The sequence below is a fragment of the Pseudorca crassidens genome, chromosome 12 (assembly GCF_039906515.1).
Source record: "Pseudorca crassidens isolate mPseCra1 chromosome 12, mPseCra1.hap1, whole genome shotgun sequence".
In the NCBI taxonomy this organism is placed as follows: domain Eukaryota; kingdom Metazoa; phylum Chordata; class Mammalia; order Artiodactyla; family Delphinidae; genus Pseudorca; species Pseudorca crassidens.
Genome location: NC_090307.1, coordinates 56990047 through 57002081, shown reverse-complemented (window position 1 = coordinate 57002081; position 12035 = coordinate 56990047). Strand labels below are relative to the sequence as shown.

General features: G+C 37.1%; 2 protein-coding genes across 8 annotated transcripts in view; one reads left to right on the top strand and one right to left on the bottom strand.

The window, feature by feature from the left end:
* Nucleotides 1-10146, bottom strand: part of NDC80 (NDC80 kinetochore complex component) — a 54346-nt gene extending 44200 nt beyond the window's left edge. The window contains exons 1-6 of the mRNA XM_067699585.1: nucleotides 10004-10146; nucleotides 8360-8469; nucleotides 6909-6986; nucleotides 3918-4041; nucleotides 3641-3813; nucleotides 2852-2954 (exon numbers count right to left, since the gene is read on the bottom strand). Coding sequence (XP_067555686.1) covers nucleotides 2852-2954; nucleotides 3641-3813; nucleotides 3918-4041; nucleotides 6909-6986; nucleotides 8360-8460 — 579 coding nt within the window. The 5' untranslated portion in view covers nucleotides 8461-8469; nucleotides 10004-10146. The remainder of the gene's footprint in view (nucleotides 1-2851; nucleotides 2955-3640; nucleotides 3814-3917; nucleotides 4042-6908; nucleotides 6987-8359; nucleotides 8470-10003) is intronic.
* Nucleotides 10147-10195: 49 nt separating this feature from the next.
* The window catches only part of METTL4 (methyltransferase 4, N6-adenosine), a 67415-nt gene continuing 65575 nt past the window's right edge, over nucleotides 10196-12035 (top strand). For 5 of the 7 annotated variants that reach the window (XR_010933118.1, XM_067699584.1, XM_067699578.1 and 2 more), the window contains exons 1-2: nucleotides 10202-10553; nucleotides 11007-11401. Coding sequence is in view for 6 of the 7 variants with exons in the window: in XM_067699584.1 (XP_067555685.1) it covers nucleotides 11012-11401 (390 nt within the window). In the remaining variant the exon portion in view is untranslated. The other 2 variants (XM_067699579.1, XM_067699580.1) reach the window with 2 other exon arrangements.

Genomic DNA, 12035 nt, shown 5'->3' with positions numbered 1-12035 from the left:
ACAGTGAAAACCTCATGCCTTTGAGTATGGCTTACATGGAAAAGACAAAAAATAAATGCTGGTAAGAATGTGGAGAAAAGGGACCCCTTGTGCACTGTTGTACATTTGTACGACCACCACAGAAAACACTGGTTTCCATGGAGGTTCCTAAAGAAATTAAAACTAGAACTACCACACGGTGCAACAATTCCACTCTAAGTATGTATCTGAAGGAAACAAAATCACTATGCTGAAGAGATTCCTGTACACATATGTTCACTGCAGCATTATTTACAACATGGAAACAGCCTAAGCATCTACTGACAGATAAATGGATAAAGAAAATGTGGTATATGTGTATATATATACACACATACACATATGTACACACAATGGAATACTATTCAGCCATAAAAAGAAGGAAATCCTGCCATTTGTGACAACATGGATGGACCTTGAGGGCAGTACTCTAAATGAAATAAGTCAGACAGAGAAAGATATATATTACATCATCTCACTAACAGGTGGAATTTTGAAAAAACAAGCCAACAAAAAGGGATCATATTTGTGGTTACCAGAGGCAGGCGGTTAGGGAGTAGGAGAACTGGATAGAGGTCAAAAGGTACAAACTTATAGCTATAAGATAAATAAGTCCTGGGAATGTAATATACAACATGTGTATACACCAAACACTACTGTTTGGTATATTTGAAAGTTGCTAAGAGAGTAGATCATAAAAGATCTCATCATGTGGAAAAAAAACATTTTTCTTCCTTTTTATGAGATACGGATTTTAACTAAAGTTACTGTGGTAATCATTTGGCAATGTAAGTCAAGTCATTACACTGTACACCTTAAATTTACAGTTCTGTATGTCAATTATATCTCAACAAAATTAAAGAAAAAAAAAACCAAGGGGAAAAGATGGGTTATCCAATAAAAGGTATTGAGATATATGAATGAGCCATTTAAAAAATAAAATTGCCTTTTCTTTAATGTTAAAATAAATTGCAGATGGTTTAAGATTTAAACACAATACAAAGAAGCCATAAAAATACTATGGAAAAAAGCGAAAGCACTTTTTAAAAAACATGGGAGTAAAGGAGACCATCCTAAGTGTGGCTAATTACCTAGGATTCTGTTAAGTGGGAAAGAAAGCATAAGAAACCTATGAATGCTCTCTCATTGATTCTTACATTGTTATAGTGTTCAGTTGCACTACCTCAAGCAAATTAAGATAGGAAGGAGAGGATTTCAATCTATGCCTCCAAGTCTATGTAATGGACTTGGAGGCATCTCAAGAGGTCCCTCCCCAATAGAAGCCAAAGCAGGTACTCCATACAGAAGCTCCTGTATCACTGTGGAAATGCTATCTCCCTAAAACATAACAATGACCTAAGCTGCTTAGGCAAACAAGGGTAAGGTGTTCTAATGACAGTAGTGGTATTTGGAGGGAAGAGCAGAGAGGTGGTTACCCAATGTCCACGTGTATCACTGAGGAGAGGCAAACTGAACGCATAAAAGTTATACATAAAGTTCAATAAAACTTAAGTTCTGTTAATGGACTATGGTAGTGGATTTCTACTTCTCTCTTGAAAATTGGTGGTGCTGAATGTACCAGTATATCTCCTGGGTCAAAAGCCATCCCCAGTGCCTGCCTACATTTAGTTATGGGCTTGCTGACGGCCAAGAGAATGTCAGGGGACAGTATTAGTTCTAAGGATTCCAGCACTAAGTAGGGCAGGAAACTCAGAAGCTGTAGAAGGAAGAGACTGCATTAGACTAGGTAACAATGTACATATTTACATTTGCAACCAATTAAAATACAGCACATAAATCAAAAGGATAATGAGGGAAAAACATCTGCACCATATACATAAGAGCTTATTTACCCAATTCAACTCTTTTTGACATACAAAATGGTGATCTTGCAAATAAGATAAAAAAGTCAAAAGACATGAATATGCAGTTATAATGTGTGAATATTCAAGTTTAAAAACAAAAATTGCAAATACAAAAATATTATCTTTTGCTTGTCATGTTGTCAATTATTAAAAACATCGATAAGCTTAATATGTAAGGAGTTCAATATATAAAGGCTTATAGTAATACTAGAAAGAAATAAATATAAAATAGGCCAAAAAAGCACATATAAGCAAGTTATAAGAAACAGCAATGATAATGATAAATCATTCAAAAACATAATCACTTTAATAATATATTAAAACAAACTACATTTCCACCTCCCAAATGGGTAAAAATTTTAAAACAATAATGCCTATCATGTGGGAAAATGGGTATTCTCAGACATTGTTGAGGACCTTTTAACTGGTGCAATTTTTCTGGAGGGAAATTTGTCAATATGTATCAAAATTTGAAAATATACACATAATTTGCATAGCAAAAATGCACCTTTAAAACAATATCCTAAGAAATGTTTTAAGTTGTTGCCTCTGAGTTGTGGGATTATGAGTATACCAATTTCTGTGTACGCGTTTCTGTATTTTCCAGAACTGTTGCAATGAATATGGACTTTAAATAAAAAGGGGAAGAAAATCAAATTCATGTTATGGGGGAAATTCCTACTGACTTATTTTGCTGTGTTTTTTTTTTTTTTCTGTTTGTTTGTTTTTGAGCTGTAAAACCTCATGAAAACAAATGATCTCCTTGCCATTGTGATATTTCCTTTCCTCACTTCTGGAATCATATATTAACATTTTGAAGAACTTAAAATAAAAACTGCTTTGAAAACTGAAAACTGATGCAGATTTTGAGATAATTGGTAAAAGCAAGATTGGGAGAGAAATAGAAATACCCTGAGGTAAAAAAAAAATCTTTCCTATATATATCATTAAAATGAGAAATCAAATACCTTGATGCAGTCTATTAGCCAAACCAAGGCTGCCACAATGTGAGGCCATGTATGAGGGGCCCCCACTGTATACATGGAGCTTTTCGATAATGCAAACGGATACCTATGAAAAATCAGAAAACATAAGCCAGTATGTTAATTTTGTAAAAATAATGGCTAAATTAAGCGAGAAGTTACATTAAAAAAAATTCCCCATATATACCATCAGTCTCGACTTGTTTAGAAGATACTTGTTGAGATTCTCTCCTTCGTCTTCTTACCCTCAAATGGTTTTGTGTATTTTGTTTTATTTCTCTGCAGATTACTTTGTACATATATTCCCCAAGCAGAATTTGATTTACAACCAACATGCTGGACTTCTCTCCTGAAAGACTGTTCCCTCAAATCCAATGTACCCCAAATAAACCACATGTATGTATTTCTCCTCCTCAAATCCACTTCTCCCCCTGTGTTTATTCTACATAGGCTTTTCTGGACTTTCCTACTCCATTTTCACCAGGCCTTCAATCCTATCTTTTCTGTTTCTATAAAATCTGCAGTAGCTAGCCTATTCTATCTATTCCTCGTCACATCAGTAGTTGAGGGCTTTATGATCTATAATCTGTAGTTCAGTAATAATCTCCAAAAAGTTTTTTTTGCCTTTTCAATTTATCTTGCATATGTCGCCCATAGTGACCATCTTAAAATATATTATTTCTCTAACTCAAAATCTTTACACACTTATTGAGTTTCATTCTTTTCTGTGTTCCAACAATCTCTCTAGGCTAATGAGAAATATAACATACAAACCCAAGATCTTTAAAGATTCTTGGAACCTCTTCTTCAAACTTTGTGTCAGGAAGTTCATACGAAGGGCACAGGAAGCCATAAAGAAAAGTGAAGATCTTTAGGAAGTCTTTAACAGAAGGAGCTTGTAGAGATTTCATGGATACGCTATATGCATAACCGTTTTCTGAAAGAAACTATAATAATTTTTATGAAACATCAAACATTTTACAATAGGAAAATTATTGAAGAATACTTAAGAAAACACTCACAATTTCGAATGGTTAAGATTATAAAATACCTCACAGAGCTGTCGAATACATTGCTGAATGAATGCTTTGTCATTAAGTGGTCTTGGGTCCTTGATTTTTTCAGAAGTGGAAAATATACCAAATTGACTATTCCGGGATCCATGTCCACTAGTTCTGTAAACATATTTTTAAAAAGTCAGTCAAAATTATTTCCTTCTGTGGTCAAGCCTAAATTATTTCAAGGCAATTTTATATTTTAACATCAGCACCAAACATTAAAGTTCAATTCTTTGGTTTTTATTTAACTAAGATTTCTCTTACTCAAAGCAGAGAAAAAAAGAGCAAATAATGAAGATTAAAGTATAAAATGAGGTGGGAAGAAAAGTACACTTTGGTGCTCTGCATTACTAACACATACATCATCCTCTAAAACTGTGCATTTTGAGTCCACTAGGTCTTCTGCACCAACTGTTCTGCACCAACTGTTCTCCAACAACCCAGATTCTTTCAACAACCTACTTGCCCCTCCATGATTGCTCCTTCATTTCCAACCCCTTTATTTACCATTATTTATTGCAGGAAAATTTGAGATGTTGAAAGATTGTGCTTTTTTTCATAAACGTTATTGTGTCGTGCAATATTATGTATCTGATTGTTATTTACCATAAATATATGTTGCTACTTTTTAGTCATTAATAGCTATAGCATATATGCTCCATCTTAAGCCCCTCCTCTCAAAATAAAACATCATTTGTTTAAATCTTTATAATGGTTTCTTTTGCTTCTCTTTGTGGCCCAACTTACCTAACCATTGTAGTTTATTAAATATCCTTGGGACAATACTTTTCCTTTTTGGACAGATGCCACAAAACTGAGTTACAATGAACACTGCTGTAATGTCTGAACTCTGTTCATCAAAACAATTTCTCCCTGCATGTTTGCTTGCTGCTTTCAAGTTCTCTCCTGACCAGGATCTAAAAGTTCTTTACCTTGGGCTCTCTGATGCCACTGCTCTGATTAACTAGCTAATTAGCTAATTCTTCCCCTGAGAATTTGCTATTTGAGATCCACTTTTCTACATACTGCTATTACTTAATCTTTAATTTTTTTTTACTAGGAAAGAATACATGTATAGACTCAGCTCTTATTCTACACAAAACTGTACTAATAGATAGCTTTTCAAATTATAAAAGAATTTCCCAACCAATCGAAATACTGTATCATTCAACTTATAGTTTAAGAGATAGGGTCTAGAAGCAGAGTCTGGTTAAAAATTCTGTCTCTGTTACTAGTTGTATGACCTTGGGTAAACTATTTAACCTCTGTGCTTTAATTTCCTAATGTCTAAAATGAAGGCAATAACAGTATCTACACATAGGGCAGTTCTGAGGATTGATTAAAAGAGATATAAAATAGCACTTTTCTGGCTTACAAAAATGCTCAGCAAAAGTTAGAATTTATAATCATTAGCATCAGTATCTCTGACATTCAGCTCTGAGATGACAGTTACATTACAAAAATGCCTTAAGATTTTTTATCAACTAGAATAAACACCAGAAACAGTTTAACTTGGGTTCATGACAAAGACTTTTCATAAGGTAACAAATATGTTATCTCTAAATATTTCCAAAATATAATTAAATAAACATTTGTTTTAAAACAAAGTTATATTTTGTTTTTGGTGAGATGAACAGTTTCTCTATTTTGGAGTTGGAAATTTCTTTAAAAAATTAACTTTATTGAGGTATAATTGCTTAGAATAACATGCACCTGTTTAAAGCATACAATTTGATGAGGTTTGACAATATTTACACCTGTGTAATCTCTACCACGATCAAGATATTAAACATTTCCATCATCTCAAATCTTATCCCCCTTACCAGTCAATCCTTACCCTACCCCCAGCCTAGGCAACTACTGATCTACTCTAGACAGTGGTTCTCAAAGTGTGCCCTAGGGGATCGAGAAGTCAAAACTATTTTCCCAATAAAATTAAGATTTTTTTCACACCTTTCATGCTTATTTTTTCGTTGAGTGTACAGTGCAGTTTTCCAGAGGTTGGCTACATGATGTCAGATATTATAACAGACTGAATTCCGAAGCAGATATGAGAATTCAGCTACCTTCTATTAAGCCAGACATTAAAGAGATTTGCAAAAATATAAATGTCACTCTTCTTACGGAAATAGTTTTATTTTTTAAAAATTAAAGCATGTTATTTATATTAACATGTAATGGGTTACTGTTATTTTATTTTACTTTATTTTTTTAATATTTACTTATTTAATTAATTAATTTATTTGGCTGCTTCGGGTCTTAGTTGCAGCATGCAGGATCTTTGTTGAAGCATGTGGCATCTTTTGTTGCAACGTGCGGGCTCTTCACTGCAGCATGCAAGCTTCTCTCTAGTTGTGGCATGCGGGTTTTCTCTTCTCTAGTGGAGGTGTGCGAGCTCAGTGGTTGTGGTGCGTGGGCTTAGATGCCCCGCCGCATGTGGGATATTAGTTCCCCGACCAGGGATAGAACCCGTGTCCCCTGCATTGGAAGGCGGATTCTTTATCACTGGATCACAAGCGCAGTCCTGGGCTATTTTTATTTTAAACTGAATTAATACGTACTCATTTTTTTTTCTCAGTTTTATTTTCTAATATAGTTAATATCAACAGATACAGCCCACAAGATAAAAGCTCTTTGGAGTCCTTAATAATTTAGTAAAAAAAAGTCTTTGGCTAAGATGTTGGACTAGATGATGGTTCCTAATTTTAAAATGCTATGATTCCATAGTATGTGAAAGCTATGTGTAGAATTTTCAATCAAGTATTCACTTGTAACAATGAAATAGTGGTCTAAATGTGCTGCTATATCTCAGCATAACCTAAAGCAAATATAACCATTTTAACCATTTAAAACAGAGGAAAACTAGATTATAACTCTCTCTTGAAAGGGACCATGCCATCTAATTTTTTGTACTTTGACAGCATCTAGCTCAATGCATGGCTATAAGAATCCCTTCCATTAGAATTAATAAAAAAAATCATTACCTTTTACCAAATACAGAGGCTTTTCTGTCAGATGTGGGTTTGTTAATACTCAATTTTCCAAAGGTTGATTTCTCTTTGCTTTAAGAAAAGGAGAAAAACAAACTCTTTAAATAAGTGGAAAAATATTAGTTCAAGAAACTTTTGTAAATACATTGGAACCAACCCCTCTTCCTCATTACTTATAAGAATAATTCAAAATCATGAAAATTTTTAGCAGCAATCATAGCTATCAAAAATAGGATAGGCTTACAACATAGTATGAGTTTTAACACTAAAATGTTAAGAAAAAAGGAAAAAACCCCATATCTACATTGTAATTTTAATTATCCTAAAATATGTACATTTATGGATAACAACGTCAAAGGAAAAGAAATAACTTAAAAACAGATATTTTCAATCAGAGAATGATAGCCACATTTAAAATTTTTTCTTTTGAGGCTCACTCTTTATTAGACTGCAACTACACTTAAGAACATACATTACGTCAATTACAGACCAGAAACATTGACAAAGGCAACCTTTTAGCTTTGAATGCAATTCAAGGCACAAATCTTTTGGAGTAGTAATATGCAACAGTACAAAACATTTCTCTGATTTCAGAAGAAAAAATGTATAAATATTTCCAATTTCTATAAGTAGCAGAGGCTCATACTATGTAAACCCAAGTAACAAGAACAGTTAGCAAGTAACCTGTACCTTGGTAATACAGAAGGAATGATAGCACTCAACATGGTTACAAATAGCCTTCTCTTAACTGTAAGAAATTCATTCATAGGGAAAAATTAGTTTATGATTTTAAGTTCTTTTTCCCCCTCATTTTATTTTTTATTAAAAAAATTGAAGTCCAGTTGATTTACAATGTTTCAGGTGTATAGCAAAGTGATTGAGATACACACACACACACACACACACACACACACACATACTTTTTCAGATTCTTTCCAATTACAGATTATTACAGGATATTGACTACAGTGACAGCAAGTTCTTTGGGGCACCTTTTTTTTCCAGTGAATCCTGAGGAAATAGTTTGGAGAAGTGGTGTTCTGTAGGCTGCTACTAAACTGCAGCTAATTGTCAGGGCAAATAATACCTTTCATTGAGAACTGTGCTAGTTGGATACACCTCAGTAAATAGAAGTTACAGCAGAGAACCTGCTCAAACAAGCAGCTCTACAGTAAAGGAGGAAAATAAATGAGTGGAAGAGTGCTGAAAAGGAATTAGCAGTCCCTCAGGGATTGCCTAGCAAAAGACATGGCTTTGGAGATTTAACTATCAAATGAGATAAAACACAACACCTAGTAACATGCCCATTTTTTAGCCTTCACTGACTCCAAATTAGGTACCACTGAGAACAGATAAGATTCATCACAATATGACTCATACTACATCTTTGTATTAACCTCCTTTACAGATTTCTTTGCCAAAGACAATAAGGCATAGGTACTCACGTTTGAGGGGTATGGAGGCCTGGTTTATTTAAGTCCTGGGATCTTAATTCCTGCATAGAGAGGCGGCCAGCACCACCGGTAGAAAATGAACTGCGTTTCATGTTTATGACCTGCATTCACGAATTTGGTAATGAACAAGTCTTTCCAGACACAGATGGTACATTAAGCAACAACTATTATCTTTACCCTCAAACAGAAAGGCAGACAAGTTTCACTGTTTTTTCAAGATAATCTTTCCCGGGCCATCTTTGCTTGTTCATGTAAGGTGAAGTCCTAATTTGCAGGGAACATCTATCTATTTAACTCCATTTAAAAATATCCAACACAGGGCTTCCCTGGTGGCTCAGTGGTTGGGAGTCCGCCTGCCGATGCAGGGGACACGGGTTCGTGCCCCTGTCCGGGAGGATCCCGCGTGCCGTGGAGCGGCTGGGCCTGTGAGTCATGGCCGCTGGGCCTGCGCGTCCGGAGCCTGTGCTCCGCGTTGGGAGAGGCCACGGCAGTGAGAGGCCCGTGTACCGCAAAAAAAAAATTCAACACCCATAAACACTTACTAACTGCCTACCATGTACAAGGGAGTGTGAAAGTAATGCAAACAATACAAAGGTGAATAAGGTATGATTCCTACCTTCACAGGGTATTTATGGTAGTTAAACTCCTAAATCCTAACTCAGACCACATCACCACTGTTGGCTGTGCCTATTTCAATGGGAAGTCAGAGGCTACTGACAAGAACTACCTCTGATGTTTCATTTTCTTTGGTCTTGGAGCAGAGCTATTCAGTTTTCTTTTCCTAATGTCCATCTCCCCTGCTCTGTCCTTAACCTACTGTTTCCCATTTACATTATTCAATTACTGCCCCTCGTGCTTCAATCTCCCTCTCATCAAGGATAAATTATCTGGTCTACAGACTGCTTCCATTTTCTCAGACCACATTCACATCTCATTCCCTTCCCATCTACTGAAACGGTTGCCTCCTGAGATACTCATGACTGACAAATCTTTTGATCCTATCTTAACTCTGAGGCATTAGACACTATACACCTAGCCCTTCCAGGTCCTGCCCTGGTTTCCAAGAAAGTGGACATCTGTGGTTATCCTTTTACTTCTTGGGGCTCTCCTTTGTCTTTTAAACTGATTACACTCTTTACTTCTTTGTTTGGCTATTTCTTCTTCAGTATACACTTCTGAGCTATTAAACTTTTCCACTCTCACCTATCTGTCCACTCCCAATCTCCACTTAAAATGTACTCTTAAAACCTGAGGTTAAGACTTTCAGATGTACTCCTTACACGGCCACCAGGATGTTACACTAGTATCTCAAACGCACCATAGCAAACAGTTCTTCATCTCGTCCTTCCTCTCCCTGCTCCCATCCATTCTTCCCCTTTTCCTCTCTCCATGTCCTCTTCACCCCACCGGTGTCACCTTGGCCTTCCCCTTCTCCCTTGGAAAATCACTGCCATAAGAAATTTATTGGACTCCGGGAAACTAGCGCCTAGAACAGATGGGGCCCGGGGACCGGTTACAACAGCAAACACCAAAACGTCTCTCCTCAGGGCCCGTGAATCTAACTTTTTGGCGCCCTGGCGTTCTCCCTCTAGCCCAGTGCTGCCGGAACAAAATTAACGCAAAGTCATTAGTCACCTTTCTTCCAGCTTCCCGATACGACGCAGGGACCGAACTGCTGTAAACCGTGCTATTGCCCGCTAGACAAAACGTCAGCCGCCAAAACACAACCTCCTTCCTCCACCCGCCGGCGCCGTTCGAATTTTAAAATCTCCGGCGTCGCTGACGTCATCGCGCACGACATATGCGCGCGCGTGCGCAACTCTCTCGCGCCGCTCGTCGCCGGAACTCTGCGTGTTGGTGAAATGCCGCCGCCTCACGGGCGCGCTCGGGCGTGTTCCGGCAAGCTGTAAGCGTCCTCTGAGAAGTCTGGTCCGACCCTTAAATTTAGCTGTGAACACCCGAGCGCTTTACGTCCCTGAGTAGCGAGCAGAGCGCTCCAGGCAGCCCTTGAAACGTTTTTTCCGTACAGCAACATGGCGGCTCCCGTTGACTGTTAGAAAAGGAGATTTGTTTTTTCCTTTGCCCTGAAAGGAGTGTCTTTCAGGACCACTGTTTAGATGGGTGCTGTTTCATGAAGCAAGTCTGGGAAGGCGGGGTGCACTTTTCTGACAAGGGAGGCGGCGAGGTAGGAGATAGTGACGGCCCAGTGTGGGCGCAGTCGGCCCCAGGGTCGCGCTGCTGAGGCCGCCGCCAAGGTTCGGGCTCAGGGCATGAGTGCTCTCTGGGGTTCCAGGTGCTCTAGCGGTGGCCTGCGGAAAGCTGGAGGATCCAGTGTGGGGCCGAGAATTGGGAGAGAAAAGTGACCTGAGCACAGTAGGTTACTTTGCTAAAATATGACATCCCCCCTTACCTGTGTTTGAACTCAGAGGCAAACACAGCCCCAAACTTGGAGAGTGGTGGGTGGTGGGAGGGGAACTCAGAGCCGAAGTCTGGATACCTGGGTCTTGTAGCAATTGTGCCATCAACCAGTTGTAATTTGGGGCACGTCACCTTTCCTGTCTGAGTTTAGAACTTAATTAGGAAAGTTGGGTTTATACTTCTAGTGTCTAATTATCAGAGGTGTTTGTTTGTTTTAAAGGAAGAATGTCTGTGGTGCGTGAGCTATCGCCAGGATGGTTACTGGATCATCTTTCTTTCATTAACAAGATAAGTTATGAACTTCACCAGCATCATGAGCCTTGTTGCAGTAAAAATGAGCCTACTTCTTCTGTTCACCTTGATACTCTTCACATGGACTCTATGTCCTCTTTTGGAGCCTCTGCTACCTGTATTGCTTCTACCACTAAGCCAGAAAATGATGATGGAGGAAATTGTGAAATGTTCATACAAAAATATGTTTTTCGATCTGAACTGTTTGATGTCACCAAACCTTATATAACTTCTGCTATTCACAAAGAATGCCAACAAAGTAATGAAAAGGAAGATCTAGTAAATGATGTTAAGAAAGAAATCTCCATTTCTGTTAATGGGAAGGTAATAAGTTTTAAGAAATTTAAATTTTTCTACAGAGAACACAAATTTATTATTCCAGCATCTCAAATATCTTGTGATTTACTAAGTATAAAGAATAGTCAATAAAGCATCATAAGACTTTAGCATATCCAGAGTGATTTTTAACTTTTTGCTAACATTCTACTATTCTTAGAAGACCAAATTTGCATATTTCAGAAGTAAGCAAAGTTGATTCAAAAGTGAATGCTCTGTAAATTAAACAAACAAAACTAACAAAAAAAGAAACCCTGTCTGCCTAGGTTTTCGTATTAATTGCATGTTTTTACACCTATTTTTGCTCAAAAATACGTTTCTCTGTAAAATTCTAAAGCAGTATATAGCAGTATAAAGGGGGAATTTTAGAGATTTATCCTTTGGGGATAAGCTTGTATAATAAATGTTTGGAAGAAGGGTGATATTTTTGAAAAGTTTCTAGTGATAAAACTAGACAGCTACTATGGAAAATATATATTCTTAAAAAATATATATTTGTATACACATTGGTGCAATGAAAAGTTTTGAGAGTGCCATATAGAGTCAAATTAATTATGCATGAATACTTTTTATGTATTGAAGAGCTCAGAGGTGATTATACAAAGTCCATTTCAGATAGATC